The sequence below is a fragment of the Lontra canadensis genome, unplaced genomic scaffold, assembly GCF_010015895.1.
Source record: "Lontra canadensis isolate GAN:19392208 unplaced genomic scaffold, GSC_riverotter_1.0 scaffold14, whole genome shotgun sequence".
Classification (NCBI taxonomy): domain Eukaryota; kingdom Metazoa; phylum Chordata; class Mammalia; order Carnivora; family Mustelidae; genus Lontra; species Lontra canadensis.
Window position 1 is genome coordinate 19,009,089 of NW_022631008.1, and position 26,042 is coordinate 19,035,130.

The 26,042-nt window shown below is 34.6% G+C and overlaps 1 protein-coding gene across 6 annotated transcripts in view; it reads left to right on the forward strand.

Moving 5' to 3' along the window:
- GRIK2 (glutamate ionotropic receptor kainate type subunit 2) overlaps positions 1-26,042 on the forward strand; it is a 638,416-nt gene that overhangs the window by 398,343 nt on the left and 214,031 nt on the right. For all 6 annotated transcript variants that reach the window (XM_032858212.1, XM_032858210.1, XM_032858211.1 and 3 more), the window contains one exon: positions 3,464-3,577. In XM_032858212.1, the coding sequence (XP_032714103.1) occupies positions 3,464-3,577 (114 nt within the window). The remainder of the gene's footprint in view (positions 1-3,463; positions 3,578-26,042) is intronic.

Here is a 26,042-nt window from a genome sequence, read left to right on the forward strand (position 1 = left end):
AATGGCAAGATGTCTTTTTTTATGGCTGTGTAATGTGTGTGTGTGTGTGTGTGTGTGTGTGTGTATCTTTAGAGTTTTCTGTATATAATATCATGTCATTTGCAAATAGAGTTTTACTTCTTCCTTTCCAATCCAGATTTTTTTTTCTTACCTAATTGCCATGATGAGGACTTCCAATACTGTGTTGAATTAAAGGGGCAAGAGTGATCATCCTTGCTTTGTTCCTCATCTTAGAAGAAAGGCTTTTAGCTTTTCAGCATTTAGTATAGCATTAGCTGTAAGCTTGTCATATATGACCTTTTTTTTTATATTGAGATACATTCCCTTTATACCACCTCGTTGCAAGTTATAACTCTACTTAAAACAACTCTGCGAGGTCAAGAGTACTTAGATATCTTTATTCCATTTTAGAGCTGAAAAAAGTATTGTAAAATTTTGATTAAATCATATAATGAAAAAATTATGGTTCTGAAAATAGATTAAAAGAAAAAAAGATTGTCTTGACTTAGCTTATGGTACTTATGATTAAAACAAAATGAACCAAATGACCCGCTTCTGACAATCCCTCAATCACTAAAAAGTTTTGAATTACACATTTCCTATAGACTTGAAATCTAGGGATCATACAAATTTTTTGATTTAAAATTTCATATCACTAAGATTTCTGAAACTTTATAATATTCTATTTAGAAATCTAAGCTTATAAAAGGGGATATTTAATATTTATGATTATGGGAAATTATCAATTCATATACTATGAACCAGAACCCCTCCACCCAAATAATACTAGAAAAGCAACTGACAGAGAAGGAAACCAGATAAATATATCTAGATGAGTGGGCATTTAGCTAAATTATTTTTTATAAAAGTAATCATGGAGGATGATGGTAAACAAAATTGGCAACATTTCATATTAGTGATTTGGGTAGAAAGTTGAAAAACTAATTGATCAAGCTTGAGGATGTCACTAGGCAGATGACAGTGGGCAATGATGTTTGCCAGGTCTTTGGCTGGTAGAATTACACGTCTGAAAAAATCTAGCTATTTAGCTAATGGTGGAAAAAAAAAAAAAAGAAATAAAGAAAATCTAAGGGGACAAAAGTGTAATAGGTATTAATTATAGAACGGGAGCAGAAAAGTGACAGTCACTGAAAAATCCAATCTGCAGATGTATCTTGTTTAGCCAACAGTGTTTTTTTTTTTAATGATTTTGAATTTGAAACACTTTAAGCAGGTCAGCAGGCATTCTAGGTTTTACAATATCCTCTCTGTCCTTCCCTGTCCAGATTCCTAATGGGGCCTCTATTAGCCTTAGTGATGCCTTACTAAGAACTTGAAAAAATCATCTGCTCTGGGAGCATGCAGCCCCAAGGTACATAGCTATGAGAAGAGCAGGGTCTGGATTGTAGCAATTACTTGTCATTCTGCCCTGAAACTTTGTAAAATTTAAAAACTGCATACCTTTGCCTAGAAATTCTTACTTCTGGCTTATGCCTTCTTTCTTCACACATGGATGTTAGTTACCTCTCTGGCCGCCGAAGGCCTTTCATTATTGGCGCTAAATTACAATTAGACTCTGTCTTTATGACATCATGTTAGTCATTGTCTAAAGTAAAGAAATTTAATTCAAAGTAAATAATTTACTTTGGAGAGAATGCTAAAATCAGTATTTTTTTTCTCACTATATTACCTGACTTTTTCTTGTATTGACACAAACATCAAGAGTATATAGCTTTTAATGGTAAGAGGAAAATAAACTCAATATAAGAAAATATGACAAGGGATTTATTATTTTTATTTTTTTAAAAAATATTTTCTTTATTTACTTGAGAGAGAGAGTACACATGAGCAAGGAGGAAGGGCAGAGGGAGAGGGATAAGCAGATTCCTCACTGAGCAGGGATCCTGACTGTAGGGTTTGATCCCAGTACCCTGAGATCATGACCTGAGCTAAAGGTAGATGCTTAACCGGCTGACCCACCCAGGTGCCCCAAGAGGTTTTTTTTTAGACGTCACTAAAAAAACATTATGTGGAATCCCCAATACAGTTAATGCATTTTTGAAAAAAATATACTTGGGTTTGCACTTACATACAACTATTAGAATGGCATATCTATTATCCTTATGAAGTACAGAAATTACTAATGTTTCTACTTTTGTGCTTCTCCAATCAGAGGGAAAGAGACATCTTAATAGGTTACTAAGAAAGCTATGCAAGCGAAAAAAAGGATCGAAAAGGGTAAATGTGATGAAATATAAAAAAGTAAAAATAAAAATAATCATAATATTTAAGTTGGTTTAGACCTTTGTTAGCATATTTAGGTAGACCAGGGTAAATATTACCTGCTAAATTAATGTCACTTTAAAATTATTTAATTGATATACAAAGCTTTATTTTAAAGATAAACAGATAATTGATAGTTTTCCTTCCCTTTGAATGAACATATTGGGTAATTGGCTAGAGGGATATGGAAAACAAAGTTTATTATCCATCACTCCTAGGTTTGAGAGGATGGAGAAAAGAACTACTGGCTCCAATCTTCTTTTGCCTCTGTCCTTCTTCGGTGCTGACCACCATTATATGACAGGGCAGTGGTGTCAGAGCACATAAACCACCCAATGTATGCATTCAGTGACATCCTTTGCTTAGATATGTCTCCCAGAGGTGTGCTATATCGTCTCATAGGCTGTGTTCAAGGGGGTTTAAAATGTCTGAACACTGCGAGTATATGGCTGAATTATTAGAGAGTATTAGTTAAATTAAAGTACATATTAAATAGCATACAATTGGAAGTATTGGAATGCATTGCTCAGATGAGATGTGCTATAATCTTTCCTTGGAGTATTTTGAATGCTCAAAGGTGTATTTACAAAGGCTCCAAAGGTAATTCTGGTTATGAATTTGCCCTAGAGGAGGTCATGCAAAAAAAACAAAAAAAAAAAAACCAAAAAAAACAAAAAAACAAAAACCAAAAACCAAAAAACCAAAAAAACCCAAAATCAATGCAGCTCTTAAGTTTGCCTTCACCTATTAATTTATCCTGGATCCCCAGATTTTGCTCTGTCTTTTAGCTTCATCCGTTTAGCATGGCATGTTATCTTTGTAATGAGAGGATGAGATAGATCCATTACAGTAAAAGATATGCACTATTAATGAGTTTCTAGCCAGCTATCAAGGTATCATCAAATGTGGTTTATCTTGGTGAATGAAAGTTTGAATGGAAAATTAAGCTCCCATACTGACTGTAGAAGTGCGGTGGATCATTTTGTTCTTTAATGTCACACTTCACTGGACACACTTCACTGAGCAGTGAATCAGGCTTAAAACAAGCAGCCTTTACTTAACGACAGCAGATAATGCAGCAGAGGTGAATAATAAGTGTTAGCCGTCTTAACTTTCTCCTGCAGTACTTTCTCCCAGGTGCCTGATGGACAATTTACGAAGTCCATATGCTATTTTATAGATTGGAACTTGGGATCCAGCCAGTGGCCTGAATATGACAGAAAGTCAAAAGGGAAAGCCAGCCAACATCACAGATTCGTTATCCAATCGTTCTTTGATCGTTACCACCATTTTGGTAAGTATTTGTTTTTCCCTTTTTTTCAGATAAATGTAGATAAACATGGAAGTGGATTAAGAAGGACATTATAATTTGAATAGTGAAGAATAAAATGTAATGTATTTTGTAGTTATTTAGCAACTTCTGTGTAACAAAGGAGTCAAGATTAATCTAGCCACAGTTTTATGACATTAGTTTTTAATGATGTATTAATGTTTGGGCTGTTTATATTACAGCCCAATGTAATGTTTGGGCTGATTAATAATACAGCTTTGTGTATCACTAGAAACATAATATAATGACATGTCTACAAAATTAGGTATATTGAAGAATTTTCAGTGTTTGTTTTTTTATGAATTTTTAATTTTTTTTATTGACATATAATGTATTATTAGCCCCAGGGGTACCGGTCTGTGAATCGCCAGTTTTACACATTTACCAGCACTCACCATAGCACATACCCTCCCCAATGTCCATAACCCCACCACCCTCTTCCTAACCACCCACCCCCGGCCACCCTCAGTTTGTTTTGTGAGATTAAGAGTCTCTTATGGTTTGTCTTCCTCCTATCTTGTTTCATTTATTCTTTTCCTACCCCCAAACCCCACACATTGCATCTCCACTTCCTCATATCAGGGAGATCATATGATAATTGTCTTTCTCCGATTGATTTATTTCGCTAAGCATAATACCCTCTAGTTCCATCCACGTAGTCGCAAATGGCAAGATTTCATTTCTTTTGATGGCTGCATAGTATTCCATTGTGTGTGTGTGTGTGTGTGTGTGTGTGTGTGTGTATCACATCTTCTTTATCCATTCATCTGTTGATGGACATCTAGGTTCTTTCCATAGTTTGGCTATTGTGGACATTGCTGCTATAAACATTCAGGTGCACGTGCCCCTTTGGATCACTACATTTGTATCTAATTGCTGGGTCATAGCATAGGTCTATTTTCAACTTTTGGAGGAAACTCCATGCAAGAATTTTCAGTGTTAAGATTTTAAAAATGTATTGAGATGCAGATTATAAATAAGTTACGTGAGGGACAGCATGTGAACTTTTCTTCTGCTTTCATCTCCTGCAGATATATTTTAGAGGGCATGTCATTTATTTTTCAGGATTTTTTTCTATTATAGCTGTATTGTAACCTTCCTTTCAATTGTTTTCATCATAGAAAATCACTTTTAGTTTATTTATCTCCTTAATAAAATTAAATATAACAAGTGCTTTTCTAAGCCAGAAAAATTTTCACCAGTAACAGACTTAATACTAATGCACTGGATGTTTATATGCCTCTTATAATTCTATATTTTCTTTAGATCACGTAGTAATATTTACCTACTCCTACAATGCCATTTGAAATGGGAATTTTAATTTTAAAATAATCAAGGAGCTCTTATGTTATTAAGTCAGTGCTTTCTTCTGACAGAATAAACTTATCAACGCTAGTTCTTGTGTCTTTCCAGGTAGTCAATAGGAATGTGAGATTAATGTTCAGAACAAACCACCACACACTTAGTATTTGTATAAAATCTAAATTTGATTTATGGTGCCAAATCAAGCCAGGGGGAATTCATAATCTAGTCCTTTTATTAACAATGAGGGATGTCAGATCTTTAGGCCTGTCAAAATAAAATAGCTTGGGTTAAAGACTCTTGATAATGAAGCAAAGCTGGTAATCACGAAATGACAGTGTTGGAAGTTCATGAGATTTTTTTAATCACTCCCTTGCTGAGAACCTCAGCGAATACTTGCTCCCTATCCGTGATATCCAAATTTCCTAAATTCTCTTTATATCTCCCTCTTTTTTCAAAGGTACTCTCATACCCACCAATTTATTGGCCTTGTTCTTCAGTTAAAATGCTCACACAAGTTGCTAAGACATCTTTTTTTCTGCCTGTATGTCCTGGATCGCTTTTCCTCTAGTTAGGACTATTGCAGTAACCATACAACCATCTCTTATTGCAGTAACCATACAACCAATCATACAAGTCATCTCTACTGCTGACATCCTTCTCCCTCCACAATGCACCCCACTCTTCATTATAATGATCTGTTATTTTCCTGTTTCCCTTTTTTAAGTATAGTGAATCCCTACTATTTAAAAATGCCCCAAATTTCGACCCTGATGTTCAAGACCTTCTCTAATCTTGTCCTCTCCCGCCTTTCCTTCCGTGTTTCCTATTATTCCCTTTCAGTTAACCCACTCCCATGATTGTGTTTGGCCTGTTCCTTTTGTCTGTACTATGTTTCTCTCCATTTCTGAGATAGTTTTATACTTGTCAGTACTTTATATTATTTAGAATTAATATTACACTATTCTTTGCTTACTTCCTATGGCAATATTTCACCAAACATCACTGAACATTTCTTTGAGGAATAGGAACTGATTATGTCTCCTATTTTTACCTCATATGTGTCTCTACAATGCTCATAATGAGTGCTATATAAGAGACATCTATAGTCTTCAATATTTGGCACTTATTTCTGTGTTCTCCTTGATCCAGCCAAACTCCCAGACACATCACTTATCTTATGGCTCCAAAACTTTGCTCATTCTTTCCATTTCCCTGTGAGAATCCTATTCATTCTTCCAGACCCATCTCAAATGACAACCACTCCATGAAACTCTCTGATCTCTCCATTAAGTTGTGTGTTGTCATGGGGGGTGTCAAGGGTGGGGAGATGTACACGTTATGTATCGTAATACTCTATTATGGCACTTACTATGCTTACTATGCACTGATTTTTTATCTTAGAAAATGTATATATATATATATATATATCTTAGAAAATGTATATGTGTGTGTGTGTGTGTATCTGTGTGACCATTTGACATGAATCTATATAGGGCCAATGATCAAATTTTGCACTTTTTTGATACTTCAATGTCAGAGAAAAGTGCCCTAGACATAACAAGTACTCAAATATTTGTCAAATTAAATTAGATAAACAGTATTTAATTAAATGGAAAATTAGAAGAAGTAAGCAACTTTCGAATGATTATATTTAAATATTTTTCATCTGTGAAGGTTAGTGCAAACTTCTTGTCCAAACAAAACAGGTGATTAAGACTACCCATATAATTTCTCAATCTTAATTACTCAGGGTTGTTTTATAAGAAGTATTCGTATATTTTTCTCAATCACGAACAATTTTGCATCTATTGATAAACAAGTGGTATTTAACCTTGTTTTCATATTAAAGCCAGGCATAAAATTTTTAAAAATGCACTTGTACCCAAAACACATTTCATATCTTTTGATACAATATTTCTGAGCTTCGGACTTTGGAAATATTCATTTTTTAAAAAAATTCCACAGTTAATTCTGATCCATAACAATGATTGAGAACAACTGCTCCGATCATGACTGTGTATAACTAAGACATAAGATCAACTATGGAGCCATACACTAGGCTTACATTTTGAAAGATAAATTATTTCTGTTGTAGAGTATGTCCCTCTCTTGCTCTTTAAGTGAATTTGATATTTATTAAAAGGAAAGTCATTTTATTTTTATATCACTTAGTGAAAAAAGTCTTCTTCTGGATACGCTGATTATAAAATATCCACACTTGAGAAAAGAACAGAGTTTAAGAAATTAGTTACCTTACTTAGTAAGTGTTATTCTTGATGTAATTTACTGATGTTTATATTTTATAAGGAGGCTATGATCATTTGATTTATATTTGGTTATTTTGTTCTTTTCTCTCTTGGAAAAATCTCAGAGGAGATTCTGCCTGTGTTGTGAATAATGATATCTCCACAAAGAGAAGTTGTGGAGATACCAAAGAGAACTTCACTTATGCTTTCTTGTTCAATGTATTTATTGTGTGTCTTAAGAAAAAATAGTGAAGTATTCTAGGATGTGACATTATCAGTGTGCTAACCATAATCAGTTCCATTTCTCTTGAATTTATTTTTATTCATTCTTTTATTTAACAAAAATATATTAGAAGAGCTTTGTTTGATGAACAAAATAGACATAGTGTCTGCCCTGAGCTTTGTTTGATGAACAAAATAGACATAGTGTCTGCCCTCAGGGAACTTAGAAAATGGTAAGGATTCATAGGGAGGGTTACACACAGATTTACACGCATGCATGTGCGCATGTACACACACACGCACACACACACACCCCAAACCTTGTGATTAGGATAGAAGAAAAAGATAAATGGTGTAATGCTTTTTACAGGATAATCCCGAGTTAAACTGGGAGTCAGAAGGGAAAGGACAAGTCAGGTAAACCTCTCTGTAGAGGAGTAGACAACAGGATACCTGAAGCTTGAGAAGGAATTAGCAAGGTGAAGAAAGAGAAGAAGAGTGTTCTTGGCAGGGAGAACGGGGTAAGCAAGAGCCCTAAAGCAGGAAGGATCTTGGAAAATTTGCAAAATGGAAAGAAGACCAGGATGACTGAGGCTGGTGCCTTGGTCTGTTTCTCAGCTTTACAGAATAAGATTACATAGACTATTACCAAAAAACACACACACACACACACACACACACACACACACACACACACTTACATACATACATATGGGAGACATTTATTGAATGCCTGCTATGTGCTAGACCCTGTTCAAAGCACTACTCATGTATTTACTCCATTAATTGTCACAGTAAACTTTGGAGGTAGATACCATTATTAATACTATTACATTGATAAGGCTCATGTCCTGATTGCTGAAAGAACCAGTCATGGGCACACAGCCAAAAAGTATAGTAGTGGGACTTCAACCAATGTGTTTAGTCAATTTGAACAACCAGTACTATGAAATGAAAACTCCATTGACCCACCTTGAAAAAGTCTAGCAACTATAGTTAATGACCAAAATAACATCTTGATTGAGAGTTGTTCCCCTAAAACAACACTCCTCATCCAGAAATCCCACATATGCTAGAGCACTATTAATGTCACAGGTGTCTCCAGTTAGACATTTCTTGGCCTGTAGAGGCCAAGATTAGACTCTGCTTCGTTGGATATTTTGGACCTCTCACTTCTTTCCTCTTTTAATGTAGCGCTGGTTTTTCTTCCAGCCTTTTTAAACCATAATTTCAGATTTTTCCAGATAATCAAAATAGTATTGGGACCCATCTTACTTTTTTTCTCTTCAGACTTGAGATTAAGGACCTTGTTTATAAATATCTTTTACTCCCCTTCACAACAAAACCTGTGCCCAATACTTTGTATGAGTGCAGCATATAGTTCTATCATGGAATAACTCATTATGCCTTAGACATTTTAAAAAATGTGTATTTTTTTAAATTTTGAATGAAGATTTATGATATCATATAATTTAGAAATTTATTTAACTTCACCTGCATATCTGGACCTAAATCTTCAGTCTTCTTATGTCCTCTCCTTAGTATACTTCATATTATTTCTCTGATCTTCAGATTTCAAGTTCAGTTGCTACTGTTTGTTTTTTTTTTTAATTACGTTATGTTAGTCACCATAAGAATACCCAACTTTTGCATCAACGTGGATGTGACTGCAGGAGATTGTACTAAGTGAAATAAGTTCAGTTGCTATTAAAATTCTCTTGCTTTTTGTGTTTGTTTTTATTAATGGAACTAAAAATTTAATCTTAGAATCATCTTTTCATTTATGAGGATTTTATTTATTTCAAAACAATGTTAATATATAAATTCCTAATTGCCAAAAATAATACACAAAAATACTGATTCTGAACAACACAAAGAGTGCTCTTATTTATTTTTTAAATTATCTATTTTTACATAGAGTGCTTTTAAAGAATAGTATGTGCTCTTATCTTCAGTTTATAATCTGATCCCGTTGTCCTTACTGTTAGCTGAGGGCAGTATCAGGTGCCTGGGTATTTAAGTTCAGACAGGTAGGGCCTGTTTTCCTTCTTAGTTCTTGGTTTGCAGCAGATTTTTTTTGGGCCTGTCTAAATAAGTTGAGGGCTTCCCACTGTGCTGTCCCTGTATAACAATTGATTTTTGTCCATAAAAAATTACTAACACTTAAATGTCACTGTATGTGTTCTTTCCCAGGGTGGCTAGTAGCCCTTCAGTGTACAAATGACTATGAATCTGATTTTTTTTTTTTTTTTTTTTTTTTAGAAAAATCACTTATTTTGTCAGGGGTTCTTTCTGCCTGGTTACTCAATGAATTTAAAAAAAAGTGCTTGCATCTGCCACTTAGTCTTATTTTTCTAAATTTTATTTTTTAAATGTTCCTAGTACTTCCTGGAGGATTATATAGTTCAGTATCTAGTTTACTTGCTTAGGCTTGTAAAGCTTTATTGTCGCAGCCCACAGATACAGGAGGCTTATCTGGGAGCAAGCTTCCAAGGACAATGGGAAGGTTTTACGGTACAAAAGATGAAGTGAACGAATCATCCCCTAAATGGTTCTGCAGCTTCTTCTATAATAGCAACAAAAGCAGATTTCTAGGGCTTCGTATCTGCCACTGCAATACATTTTCCCTTGGAGTCTTCTCTGTCCATTGTTACAGAAGGACTGTCAAGCATGTAGTTCTTCTTTAAGTTGCTAGCATCAGGGTTTGGGAACCCAGACACTGTAGCTTCACAAAGATTTTCATTCTTAGCAACCCTTCCACCATTTCTAAGCTGTTTTAAACATGTATTGTGGAGATAATAAGATCAAAATAATTTAAGCAAGTTATAGTAAATATCCACTCGCAAGAACTACTTAAGTGTTAACGTCTGAGATGAGAATGCCTCATTCAAACTCACACTCCTCTGACCTTACTCCTGCAACTGGTTTGTTGAAAGGCAACTGAACCTTTTCTCACCGTATTTTTTCTTCTGTTTCAGGGATCCTGCTGGCATCACATTTCTCTCTCTCATTCTTCCTTTAATAGCTCAATGCATTATATTTCAAATCACTATTAATATTCTCTTAGACGTCCACATGAGCTAGATAAACTTAAGACACTGCTGGTGCTGCCATAGAGAAAGAAAGTTATGTTTTAATGTGAAATTAGGTGTGATTTTTTTTAAAGACTTTATTTTAAAGTAAACAATGAACGTAGAGCTCGAACTCACAACCCTGACATCCAGAGTTGCAAGCTCTACCAAATGGGGCCAGATACCCCAAAGCACAATGTTTAAAACTTAGGGTCTTAGTCTTTAAAGGTTTTATAAAGGGCCAGCTTCTCCTTTTTTTTAACCACATAATATCCAATACACTCACATACATGCTTCTTTAATCCTTCTTTATTAAATCTGCTTTACAAATGTCACCATAATAAAGATTCTCAAGTATTTTTATTTTTTTGTTATATACTTTTTCATTGCCAACATTATTGTCAATACTGTAATTTTGTCAAAGCTTATTTTATTATGAACAATGTATTAAGTTTGGTATGGAAGAATGAATAAAGAAATCTGAATCTTTGGTTCAGCTTAACTACAGCAAACTACATGGAAATGCAGTATTTTTGCTCTAGTTTTCCCATTGTCAAAGATATTATCGTGATAGAGCCAAGTAAAATTATACAATCTCAATTTTAGCAGCAGCTTTGATCTGAGTGGATGTCCAATATCAAACTCAGCATGCATCAAACCTCCTTCTTCAATTCAGGCTTTACCATACCTCTTCCTCCTCTATTTCCAAACTGTTTATGTTTCCAGTACTTTTCTATTCACTCAAACCAGTGATTTGCTTCTTAGATACCTCAGTCTCTTTAAACCCCATATTCACAATTTAGATATCAATAATGCTAATAAAAGATTGTTATTATAATAATATAATATAATAATAAATATATTTAATACATGTAAATATATATTTATAAAAATATAAAAATAATGACTATAATAATAAATAAATATTATAATAAATTATTATTTATTATTATAAATAAAAAAAGATGGATTATTCTGAGACCATTTAACAAAAAAGTGAGTCAAGGAACATTTTGAACTAGTGAGATATGGTCTGTTCAGGGATAGTATGGAATGGGAGATTATTATTATAGAGTCTGATTTGAGAGACATTGTACTTACGGGGAAGACGAAGAGATGACAACATTGTAAACTCAAGTATGAGATTTATCGGGGGTGGGTTACATGAAGGGCAAAACCAACTGAGTAGATGTAGGACTTCAGGTTAAAAGCTAAGGGATGGGACATTAGCCTTGTCACAGAGCAGGATAAGGATGTTGGGATGGGAGATAGTGAGCTTTATTTAGTTATCAATGAATGGAGATGTTGGCAATAACTTTGGTGTAGTCAAACCTTGATTATTCATGTAAGGAGCTAATAAATTAGATTCAGAAATGAGATGCAATTTAGAGATTAGCTAATAGGTACAGTCTCCTTTCCCATCAAACCTTTTACTGGAAGAGCAGTGAAATGGCACATTTGATTGATTTGTGTTTGAGGGTTTTTTTTTTTTTTTCTTTTCCTTTTTCTACTTTCACTTAGGAATTAAGTTAATGAAATATTTAATGGCCAAACTACAAATACCAGTATAAAGACAGGGACAACCAAAATCTCTGATCTAAACAGGTAATTCAATGAAGTGGCAGGATTAAATAGCATATCAGTATTTACAAAAATATGAATGATAATCATAACCCAACTCTTCCCTTAAACCCTATTGCTCTGACATCAGTATCTTTCCTGAAATATTGATGAACAGCACAACTAGCAAAATTTTAACCCTTTCCTTAAAAGTTAACTTCAACATATTGCTATTATTTCTATAGAGTTATTATTTTTATAGGATTTGCTGTAATTTTAAATGATTACATTACATTTCAGGGAGAAAGATGTCCTCTTACCTTCGCAAATCCCAGCAGATTTTCTGTAGATACAGAGTAAAAACAGAAACTTTTCTTGGAACAATAATTATGGCCAATAAAGGCTTAGATTTATTTATACTTGTATGTCATGAAAATTCTCTGTAGTTATACTTCTGAAAGTAGGTAAACACAGTTTGCTGCAACTAAGAATGCAGTGGTTGTCAGTAGCGTACTAAAGGATCTTTGTGCGTGTGTGTGACTCAGGTATTCAGAAGAATGTCTTTGCTTGATAATCTTGCAAAAAAAACAAAGAAAGGGAATGAAACTTTGTAGACTGCCTCAGATTGCACCTAAATCCTGGAAAAAAAAATGTAAGAGGTAAATAATAAACACAGTGTATTAAAAAAGTTATTAAGGTACAAATTTGCTCTACAGGTCTTCTACACTATTTTGTTGGTGCTTTAAAACCCAAGTTCCAGATTCTAAGAGTTATTCATTTTCTATCCAGGAAGTTCATATGAAAGTCTCTTTTTAATAAAGTCTTGAGGTATTGAAATGGGGTTTGTTTTCCAGTCAAAAGAACTATAGATAAGCACATGTGGAGATTCTCTTCTCCGTAGTTTTTGATCCTAACAAACCAGTCATTCTTAATATTGCCTTTTCTTGAAAATATTAAGTTGTTCTGATGGTAGCTGCTAGGTTTTTTTCCACTTTTTTCTCCTGGTATTCTCACTTCCCACTGTGATAACCTATAGTGCACCCTAGGCTTCTGACATGAATGTTAATTAGGGATGGCAGAACTCAGACTTTAAGAGCCATAGTGAATAGAAGGAATTTGAAAGACCAGGATTCAGACAATGGCAAGTCCTTTCTTAACTCTAAAGCAGCAAAAGCACAACAGTTGGAATGGCAGAGGCTCAGGGGAAGAAATAAATAACACTGTCCTGTCTATGTAATAACAATCAACTACGCTGTTTTCTGTGCTGATCTTTTGATTATTTTTGTTGGTCATTTCTTGTGACTGTGAATTGGAAAATATTGTTGGCCTGTCCAGTTAAATGTCTACATATTTTCCCAATATTTACAGCAGTATAAATCATTAACATGTATTGAAATGCTAATACTTAAACTAATTCTCGTAAATCTATGATCCCTTTCCATTTTTAAGATCTAAGTTTACTACCTAGATTTTATGAAACTTCCTTAATATAGCTAAGAAAAAAATTGTAAGACTATTTTAGAACGATTAAAGTGTAGTTTGGACAGGGGTGGTGAGGAAGTAAAATTACAAGCTTGAATTGTCTGCAGACCTTGGATAGTGTAAGAAGATATAAAACCAAATAGTCATTGATCTTTACAAATGTTAATGATACTAGATGCTTGTTAAATGTCATCAGGCTTAAAAATACCATTTTAAATTAACGGAAATGAATACCTTATAAATGAATCATTTATGTATAACAATTTTCACTTCTGATTCTTTAAAAGTATTTTATAAAACATGATCTACTAAATAAGCACTTAAATTTTATTCCATAAGTTTGATAGAGAATTCTTTTATTTTTAATCATCTTCCAATTATAAGATTCAGTTTCCTTTATCCTCATTAACCAAAAGTTAGCTAATTAAAAATAAGGTTCTAAAAATCTCTATTATTTTTCACCATCATAATAAATGTTTCTGTGAAATTTTCTTAAATAATAACTGTATATATTATATATATATAATTTATATGTGTATATATATATATTTGAAGCAATTTAGAGTAAATATAATAACAACCATTTTCAGAGGAAAAACATGCAAACCGTTTAAAGTTAGAACATGGGAATATTGCTTTTTTATTCTGCTTGGAGGTGTTTGACTATGGCTGGCCTCTTACCTGGCAGATGGCTGGGCATCCCTATGCCAGCTGTCGAGCAGGACACAAGGGCTGGACGGTTACTTTAGAAGAGCTACTTACAATGTTCCTAGGTCAGATCTAAATAAAGCAAAACAGAAGCAGAAGGAACAAAGCATAACCTTTCCCTTCATTAAGAACCTCGTTTTCTGTATAGGCTTGTCCTCTATTTTTCATCTTTAATTTACTCTGTTGGTACCTGAGTTCATTTTCTAAATTCCGGTGTTGCTTTTATAGTGTAAATTATTAGAATTGTCTGCTGATTTGTAATCAAAGTACTCACTACATGTTTATAGTGGAAGCTATCTTTGTCACCATTGTAAAAGATATACCTTCTCTTAACTTTCCAATAAAAGTCTCAGGAAGATTCAGGAAAAAAAAACTCAACATAAAAGCGACAAAAACATAGTGATACATAAGCTAAATTTAAAAGGAGACATGCCGTAATTCCAGTAGAACATCCATCACATAGAGTTTATGGGGACTGATTGTTGATCATTTTTTAAAATAGCATGTTTGTGGATCCTACTTATGAATTCAAATGATGTGATTTTATGTTTTTATGCCAAAAATATAGGAAAATAGTTTATTTTACATTTCCCTTACCTCGAGTCACTTTGTGGAAATATTTCTTATTTAGAGATCTATAATTAATTGTCTTTGATTGTTTAGGAATTTAATAATACCTTTTATAGATACCTAAATTTCATCTCTCCCTTTACTAATTTTTATTGCTTTTGTCTGCTTTATTTTTATTTGCATTTGATGAGAACTTCATTCTCTGAGCCTGTTTTCCTCATTTTAGTGGTATTTTTCCTTTTTATTTTATGATAATAGATTTATTCTCAAGAAGACTTTCCATACCTAGTTTTCAAATTCATTATTTTTCAGGAATTATTGAATACATGGGTCATCTATACAGGTTATCATGAATTTTTCTAGTTGTACTTATTATTCTGATGAATATGTTAATTTCTGAATGGTAATCACAGTTGTATTCCAGAAATAAACTATTATTGGTTGTGATTGAAACATATTTCAGTAGATATCTATGTTTTATTTGTGATATTGTTTTTAGATACTGTTTGGTAGTAACTGCTCCATAGCTAACAGCATCTGACTATTTTGTTAGCTTGTTATGTCAGTGTTACGCTAACCTCACTTAGGAAGACTGGAACTGGTTTCACAGCATTTCCTATGCTCTGAAGCAGAATCATGAGATCATTTGTTTCATATTAGGTTAAAAATAAAAATTCCACATTATTTACATATTTTCTGGAAAGATATCTGAAATATTGGAATTTCTTTTATAGCCATTGACCTATTCATTTTATGACTTCTGTTTGAATCAATGTTATACAAGTTTTATAATCTCTGCTGAGTCCCTTTCTCATGTGAAATTCTGTTTTTTTTTTTTTTATATATTTTATTTATTTATTTGACACAGAGAGAGATCACAAGTAGGCAGATAGGCAGGTAGAGAGAGAGGGGGAAGCAGGCTCCCTGCTGAGCAGACAGCCCGATGTGGGGCTGGATCCCAGGACCCTAAGATCATGACCTGAGCCGAAGGCAGCGGCTTAACCCACTGAGCCAGCCAGGTGCCCCAGATTCTGTGTTTTTAAGGTTTTTCTTTTTCCTTAGAGTTGGTTAAGTAAGAGAACTTATTTTATTATTGTTACTTTTACTAAAAGATGTCTATAATTTAGTCATTTCCTATTCACCGCTTTACTGACTTTTTTCTATTGCCTTGTTTTCCTCCCTCTGCTTTTCTTGTGTTTTTTTTTTTTAGCTGTCAAATTTCTAGCTATTTATTACCTAAATGTTCCATTTATTTATTTCATTTTTAATTATTTAATGATAATTTCATATTAGGGCTATTTTTCTCTGAAAAGCGCTTTGAAGATTTTTCTCCTTCTCCTCCTCCTCCTCTTTTATTAAATGAAAGTAGCATAGCTTTATAGTTAGCAGAGTGCTATGGAGTCAGGCTGAACTTTCATCTCTCAAACTGCACCAGGTTTTGAAATTCAGGTAATAGTCATTAAACAATGCATTTAAATAATACGCATTTTCTGAAAATTCTTTTTAAATTCTACACATTTCTTTATCTTGAGAAAAATTTAGACTTAACTTAGTTCTACTAAATGTAGTCTTTATGGTCTTTTAAAATGTCAACTTTGCCATTCTTAGGGTTGTTATTTGATTGGTGCCAGAAAGTACTTTTTCCCTGTTTTGATGAAGAGTGTGTGTTTACTAATTTTCATTCCTTTCGTAAATTACAGGGCAAAATGGCTAGAATACAAAATTCTTAAATTTTTCAAGACTTTTTTCTTGAAACATTTTTGATATTTTTTTCATTGGTATAGTTCTCCTTTTCTGTTTAGCCAGTTTTATTTTCCACTAATTAATGCTTATGAAACTATTTTTTCCTTTATCTTTGTGACTGATTTTTATATATTTATTTTGGCCAGGGTGGGCCTCGGTAAAAAAATATTTTTAGGGGCACCTGTGTGGCTCAGTTGGTTAAGTGTCTGCCTTCAGCTCAGATTATGATCTCAGGGTCCTGGGACTGAGCCCCGCATTGGGTTCCCTGCTCTGTGGGGAGTCGTCTCTCCTCTGCACCTACCCCTGCTTTTGCTCTTTCTCTCTCTCTCTCTCTCACTCTCAAATAAATAAATAAAACCTTTAATTTTTTTAAAAATCAATTTGCAGCTTTCTATGAAAATATCACTAATTCATCTTCAGATGCTCTTACCAAGCTTTAAAAAACTTCTCAGTATAGGCAGAGGTATCAGATTACCAGTGAGTTTCTTCTATGTCTTTGGAGGCATACTTTGAAGCCATGGGCTCTGCTGAGAACTGGTCTCCTTCTGCATTAGGCCTCTTACTCAGCTGTCATCCTGGACTTCATTTCACCACCATCCTGAAAATTCTATTTGCCTTTCTTCTTTACTGGAGCCCCACTTCCTGGATTCTAGGATTTTTATTTTTTATTTTATTTTTTTAAATTTTGTTAGAGTATGAGCTGAAATAGCATCCTGAGAAAGGTCACATGAAAGACAAACATTTTAGACCTTTGTATACTGAAAAATACTGCCTCCTGGGTAGAATCACAGGTTGAATTCTGTGGAAGGCATTGCTCCATTCGTCTTCTCTTCCTTTTGCAGTCAATCAGACGTGCGTGGTCATTCTGATTCCCAATCCTTTGGATGTGCACTGTATTTTTCTATCCTATGGGTAATTTAGGATCATCTTTTTATTCCTGAAATTAATGTCATGAATGATATGCTCTGGTGTGTAGAACTTTTTAAAATTAATATTTGAACATTGTCTAGAGTTTAGATCCATGCTGTCCAGTTATCGTAGCTAAGAGTCACATGTGGATGTTGAACATTTGAAATTTAGCTAGATTGGATAAAGATGTGCTGTCTTTCAAAGATTTGATATTTTTAAAAAAAGGAAAATATCTCAATTTTATATTGATTATGTGCTGAAATATAATACTTTGGATACATTAGGGTAAATAACATATACTATTAAAATTAACTTCACTTGTTAATTTTTTTTAATGTGTCTACTAGAAAATTTTAAATTACACATGCGACTCCTGTTTGTGGCTTGCATTATATTTCTATTCAACAGCGCTGGTCCAGTATCTTGCTGGGATAATTCAATCTGGAAACACATATTCTTCAGCTCTCAGATATTTTTTAAAATATTATTTATTTAATAATTTCCTCTTTGCCTTTTTCTCATCTCTCTCCCTCCGGTTTGGCTGAGTATTACACATTTTAGCACCACGTAAATGACAGTTTCTGATTTTTTGTTTTAATTATTTATTTTTTAAAAGATTTTTTTATTTATTTGTCAGAGAGCACAAGTAGGGGGATTAGCAGGGCAGAGGGATACTCAGACCCCCAGCTGAGCGGGGAGCCAGATGTGGCACTCAGTCCCAGGACCCTGATCCTCTCAGGCGCTAAGCCAACAGAGCTGCCCAGGCGTCCCCATTTTTTGTTTTTAATGTTGGTGCATAGATCCCATACCGGGACATTCTAATTTAATTGTTGAGCTCATCAAACATTGGTATTGTTTGAAATCTCCACAGATGATAATAATCCTCTAATTTTATCATATAATTTCATCTTGGTTTTTTTTTTTTTTCAGATTCTATTTTCTGAAAGAATTCCTCAACTTTAGCCCATCAACTGTTTATATATATAAATAAAAACATATGCATATAAATATATGTAAAACATATATAAATATATAAAAATATAGATAATACATACTATATATAACATACTATATATGTAGTATGTATATGTGAATTTTAATTAACTAATCAATATTTATTTATTTATTTATTTAGAGCATGAGTGGAACAGAAGGAGAGAGAGAATCTTAAACAGCTCCAGACCCAGAGCAGAGCTCCTTGTGGGTCTCAATCTCACAATCCAGAGCCAAACCAAGAATCAGATGCTTAACTGACTAAGCCACTCAGGTGGCCCTGTTTATATTTTTAAGATAATTTTTTAGAGCAGTTTTAGGGTCATAGCAAAATTGAGAGGAAGGTACAGAGATTTCCTATATACTTCCTGCCCCGACACATGCACAGCCTCTCCCATTATCAACATCCCCCACCAGAGTGGTATATTTGTTGCAATTGATGAATCTTCACTGACACATCACCATCACCCAAGTACATAGTTTACATTTCAATTCTTTCTTGGTGTTGCACATTCTGTGGGTCTGGACAAATCTATTATGACAAGTATCCACCATTATGAGTATCATATAGAGTGTTTTCACTGTCCTGAAAATAATGCTTTTCCTGTTAACCCCCTTACCTAACTCCTGGCAATCATTGATCTTTTTATTGTTCCCATAGTTTTGTCTTTTCTAGAATGTCGTGTAAGTGGAATCATGTATGTGGTCTTTTCAGGTTGGCTTCTTTCACTTACTGATATTCCATTTATGATTCTTCCATGTCTTTCAGAGCTCGGTACCTCATTTCTTTTTAGTGCACTTTATTTACGTTTACCTCTATTTTTTTTAAAAGATTTTATTTGTTTATTTGACCGAGAGAGAGAGAGAGAAGAGAAAGATCACAAGTAGGCAGAGAGGCAGGCAGAGAGAGAAGGGGAAGCAGGCTCTCTGCTGAGCAGGGAGCCCAATGCGGGGCTCGATCCCAGGACCCTGAGACCATGACCTGGGCTGAAGGCAGATGCTTAACCATCTGAGCCACCCAGGTGCCCCTGTTTACCTCTATTTTCAATTTTGAAGAGCTTTTAGACATTCTGATCTTTTAGTAACATTGATTCATTATATTTCCTTTTTTTTAAAGTTTTTTCTATTATTATTTTATTCCTTTATTTGTGTTTTTATTTTTCTATTTTATTTCTGTCTTGATGTTAGAGGCTCTACTCAAATTTTTTCAGATGTCTATTCACACTTTAGAGTAAGGCACTATAAATGGGAATGGGAGCTCTGTGCCATAGGTGAATTACACCAAGGAGTGTTTTGGGAGGGGATCTGGCCTTCCATCTGGAGGGTCTGACAGATACATAAATCCATGTATCTCTTCTCTGTGTTGCATAGTTTCTGAAAGGAATCCTACAGATTGGCAGCTAACATTCTCAATTAAAAAGGAAAAACAGGCTGGAAAACTTACTTTTGACTGATGCAGACTTTAATTTATTCCTCTAAATTTTAACATGGTACCTATTCTCTCTGCATCTGGAATCACTTGGACTCAATTTCTCCTTCAGTTTTCTTCAAGGGGCAGGGTATGGGAAGGTAAATAGTTTCTGAAGTATATTGGAGAATTCACCTAGTTTTCTAGTTGGCAAAGGGTATAGATCTCTGAGTAAGGACTTTTTATGGAGAAATGAATAAAACATTTTTTCAGCTGCCTCCAGGAGACCAAGACTTCTTGGTTTCCTGTTGTCTTATATTTAATGCCAATTCTTTCAAAATGACAGGTGAAGTTTTTTCATCGACTGCATTATAATTCCATATATTCTCAAGAATTAAAATTAAGCAGGTCATGAATTCCAGCTACATGAGTAGACCAACTTGACTACCCTTCCCTGCCATTGTCAGTACACTATTTCAATGAGGGAACGGTGGTGCCGCTTACGTCTAACAAGAAAGCAGACTGAATTCTGGATCTGTAGTTTTCTATTAGAAGAGGCCAGTCTTCTTTTTTGAATAGAATTCATTACAATATTCAGCCCTCCTTTTTCACTTCGCTTGACAACGGATTTCTTAAGAACTGAATATAAGAAGCTTTCTCTCTTAAGTACAATGAAGCCATTTTTGATGGTGTGGTTATACCTTTGTTCTGGTGTTTTGACAACATGCCTACACTACCAGTTATCCTCCACATATAATTGTCTGTACGCACATGATTCCATGCCCTCAACTTTTGGCAAGACTCTGTTATTTTTACTGTTCACTGTTGTGATTTTTGTATTTGCCCATAGCCTTAGAACTACTTTGGTAAGGAGTTAGGAGAGACAGAGCCAGGGCTTGCTGCTCACAAATCTTGGAGCTGTATAACAACTGTCAGTAGTCCACTACAGATGGAGAGCAGAGAATGTGGAAGAGAAATGATGGATGTAGGTGAGCAGACAGACAACAGAAGTGTGGAGGTTTTATAGGTCTTATAAAGAAACTGAGATTTTAATCTATTCAGAATGGGGCAATTTTGAAAGATTTTAAGTGCCTAAACAATATGATCAAGTCAGGACTTTAAAAAATCTCCCTTAGAATTAGAGATAGAATTGTAGTTTATGAGATACGATTTGGTGAGGCTAACCAAGATAATTTTGCAAGAGTGAGAGCTGATGAGGTCCAAACTATGGCAATATCTGAAGGGTTGGAAGGGAAGGACATCAGGGTCACAAGATATATAGGGTGGAGAATGGGGGATATATAGTCACAGTTTACAAATTGAAGTTTAAAAGGAGATGAGAGGTTGGGAAGATTTTATTTTCCTAATAAACATTGCTGGAAACATAATCGATGTAAAAAAGCAGAATTGGGGTAATAAAAGATGAACAGGTTACATTTAAATTTCCTATGGTGTATCTGTTGGGTTGGCAGTTAGACATATAGTTCCATAGTTGAAGAGAATGATCTAGACTGGAGATGAGATTTGGAGTTATCAAGATAGATCATGGTTGGCATCATGAATAGAGGAGATACTGTTCACTTAGGGAGCACTTGATAATTATCAGGGATTCTACACCACTGTACATTTCTTTCCTAGTATTTCTGTGGATTATCTCCTAAAACTTGTTCTATTCTATTTGGCTAAACAAACAACTATACATTTAGAGCTTCCCAGCAAGATAAAGAGTCTGGGATAGGACAAAAAAAAAAAGCAAAAGTAAACCACACTGTCTTTTGAGTCAGGCTCAAGAGTCCTTTATCCATATTAGTAAGGGGGACAATTGTGAGATTTTCAAGACCGATAAGTCCTGAATTATGTCAGGTACCCCCAACCTAATTTTACTTTCTGATCAATATCTGATTATCAGGTTCTGATCTTTGCATTTTCAATCACAACTTGATTACTGGACATTGATTCTTAACTGCTTCTTTTTATTTGAGATTTAACTGGTACTTTTAATGGCAGACTTTATCTTAACCTCACCACAATGATTCAAAAAGGAGGGTACAGAACTCTTCTCCTGGTAGAAAATGTATACGTCTTTTGCTTTACTGGCATCACTAAAGTGATTTCCTCTAGAAATCCAGAATAACAGATGAGTCCCCAGGTCCTTATCCATTCATCAGTCAATGTATTTCATTAAGTGCATTTCTCATAAGACATTTATGCCATTTATTTATGTCATTAATTAGATGCCTAAAAGAGAATGTATTATTGAGTTGAGTCCTATAAATTGTATGTTCTGAGTTCTCAGTTTTGGGTCTATGTAGGAATCAATTAAAAAAAAAAAACTCATGAGTTTGTTTTCACCATCTTGTTAGAATAAACCAATATTGGACAAACAAAGAAACAAAATGTTTTTTACCACTTCATCTGAGAACTAATAGAAAAGAAATGTCTTTGCCACATGCCTGTTTGGACAACATTTCATATTATATGCAGAATATTTTATACTTCATTCAAATGTGACTAGAACCACTGACCATAAAATATTTGCTTAAAATATGTCACAGCTTTGCATTCTTTAAAAAAATCAAATTTATATCTTACCTTTTGAATCTAAATTAGCAATTTTCGGCAAATATGATGTTTTCTAACATGACAGACAAAACGCTGCTTCCATAATACAGTGAGTGCTTTCTATGCCCTGTAGCATCATTTGGTTACATCAGAATTTCATAGTATGCTCCACTGTTCTGATAGGTATGTAATGAGGGACACACTACAACGATTGTGTGGTTAAATGGCTTTTGGAAAATATTGAGTTAAGATAAATCCATTGGGTTTCTTTATCACTGAGTCTTTAGTAAATCCATATGTATTGTGGATATCTCAAAGGAATAAAAATACGTATAATTTCCAAATATATTTAATTGCAGAATGTTTTCTTATAAATAAAACTGTGGAATAATTTCCCAGAATAATATACTGTGCTTAACCTACTAATGAACATCAGAGGAGCATACTGTTTCTACATTGAGTTCATATTTGAAATTCATATCTGAATTTAATACCTAATTGAGAAAGCGCTTCTCTGCAGGTTGAAGGGATAAAACGGAAGTCAGAAAATCTGGGTTTGAATCTTGAGTCTACCACTTAGTAATGATTTACCTTGGGCAAATTACCATAACTTTATAATAAGGGTAATAATGTTGTGCAACTTGAGGTATTAGAATAAAAACTTGAAAAATATATAACATAGTTCCTCGTACAAAATTATCAACAAATGATAATATTAAATGGGTACAAAGTAATCTAAAAAATAAGAAGCAATGAATTTACTATATTCATTAGTAAATAGTAAATACATTTACTATTACTAGTAATAGTAAATTACATTTACTATTTTTCCCCAAGGCTTTATAACATCTTCTTATGAACCATCATTCTCCTTCTTCAGGCCATGCACCAGTAAGATTCTTTTTTTCTCACTTCATTTCTCATGCCTGAGCAACTCTTACTTCTCCCTGTTTATCTAATTTGTACTCATTCTACAATCCGTTTTTTGGGTGGCCTTTTCTCTAGGATGATTTATCTAACTTCCTTGGGACATCTTTACTTTTGCTGGTATCTAATGGTCCTTTTACCTAGGTCATTTATTCCTTGGGCACTTACATGAAAACTTGTATCATTAGTTTACATTTTTTGTGTAAATTCTCTATTTTCAACTAGATTAAAAGGTGTTTAGGAGACGCAACTCTGTTTTACAGTAGGTATTTTAAAGAAAGGTACCCAATAAACATCGGTTGATTCTGTTGATTCCATTGATTATGAAAAGGCAGCAGCTAAAAGCTCACCATCAATTATGTAAAAAAGAATTTTCAGCAGACTCATGCTGCTAACTACCACTAACCATTGACGGACAATTCTCACTGTATAAGGACTTTCTCTTATGACTGCTTTACAGGCATATTCAGGAGTCTTAAAGAAGTTGCCAGTATCTGTTCAGTTTGGGAGAGGCATGAGGGTAGAAAGTCAGTTAATATTCTTTTTTTTTTTTTTTAAGGTTTATTTATTTGAGAGGAAGAGCTAGGGAGAGAGAGAACAGGAGCAGGGGCAGAGAGGGAGAAGCCGAGGAGCCTGCTGCGGGGCTCAATTTCAGGACCCTGGTAGGACCTGAGCCCAAGGTAGATGCTTAATCAACTGAGCCACCCAAGTGCCCTACAATTTAGGGTTCTTTTTTTTTTTTTTTAAAGGTTTTATTTATTTATTTGACAGACAGAGATCACAAGCAGGCAGAGAGGCAGGCAGAGAGAGGAGGAAGCAGGCTCCCCGTTGAGCAGAGAGCCCGATGCGGGGCTCGATCCCAGGACACTGAGATCATGACCTGAGCCGAAGGCAGCGGCTTAATCCACTGAGCCACCCAGGCGCCCCCGATTTAGGGTTCTAATCCCTTTTTTAATCATCATATTTCCCTCCTTTTGGAGAAATGTAAATAGAGCTTGAGGACAGGGTCCATATTGGGTCCTTTCTAAAGCAAAGAAATTTCAAACTCAGATTTTTGCACTTAATAATAAGAAACAGAATCCTAATGATTAAAAACTTCATTTTACACTCATGTGACAAAACACGTCCTCCTCCTTTTGGCTTGCTTTCTCACTCTTTCAAGCTTGCATTCGGATTTATTTAATATCTAAGTCGTGAGCAAACACCTAAAGGGAGAATATTGGAGAAAGAAATTCTAAACCTCATTTCCTACACCAAAACTGATTTTTAGGTAGATGCTTAAAAATAATCTTAGGAAAAAGAATGTCATTCTAAGCAGGATATTAATTCAAGCACTGATGATCCACAGTGATTACATCTAGATCGTTTCCTCAGACTTTAATAGGAATAAAGTTTGTTTCCTAACATAGATCCGCATGGTATTATCACTCCCTCTCTTCTTTTTGTTCCACAGTTTCTTTTCATTTAAATCATACAGAGCTATTCATTCTTTCTAGCATCCATATGAATCATTTTCTTTCTCCAGGGTATTTTCATTTACTCTACTCTTTGTTTAAATCAGTAGTTCTCATTCCGGACGACATATGGGACTGGCTCCATAATTTCTGCCCCCAGTGTGAAATGAAAATAAGGATCTCTTGTTAAAAAGTTTTTAAGAATTTCAAAAGGACACCAGCGCAGTACTAAACCTAGCAAGGCTTCCCTCACACTGTTGGGCCCTGTCTTCTCCATTGTATATTCTTTCCTTCTTTGTCATAAATTAATAGACCATACATGTAGGAGTTTATTTCTGAACTCTATTCTGTCCCAGTGACCTATGTGTTTGGTTTTATGCTAATACCATACTGTTTTAATCACTATAGCTTTGTAATATCGTTTTAAATCAGGGACTGTGATACTTCTGGCCTTGTTCTTTCTCAGGATTATGGGGCTCTTTGGGGTAATTTTTGGTTCCACACAAATTTTAGAAGTATTTATTCTACTTCTGTGAAAAGTGTCATAGGAATTTTGGTAGAGATTACACTGAATCTGTGGCTTGCTTTGGGGAGTATAAACATTTTAACAATATTAATTCTTCCAGTCCATGAGCACAGAATGTCTTTCTATTTATTTGTGTCTTCTTTAGCTTTTTTCATTCATGTTTATAGTTTCCACTGTTTAGGCAGGCAGTTTATACTGATGCCCCATCCCTCCTTTCCTGCTTGCATAGAGCCTGAAGTCCCACAAGAGGTAAGTGCTCAGGGTCCTCCCAGGTCTCCTCTCAGCATACTTCTTGCCATAGGCCTGTGCATGGGCTTCTAGAATCCCTTGAATATGAGGAGCATTTTGTAGCCCTAATGGTAAGTATTTCGTTCCTCAGCCTCTTCTGTCCAGGCATTTTAGTCTCTTTCTTGTCTCTGCTGTATCTTGCACCTGTAAAGCAGCTTCCACCCTGAGGAAGCACCTATGTAGGTGAAACAAAGGCAAACCCTTGAGCCAGTATCTTCAGGGAATCATGACACAGGTCCAAAAAACCGGAATTACCTTCTTTGAGAATTCGGCCCCTACTGTTCCCCGATACCCACAGTCTGCACCAGGAATGCAGGCTGCCATCTTCGAAGCTGCTACTGAACTGCAAGTGGAAGATAGTCCTAACAGGGTAAATTGATATGACACAGAGCTCTCTGATCAAAATTCTACAGTTTTTCTCTTTATAAAGCATCTCACTGGTTCTTGTAAGTTGT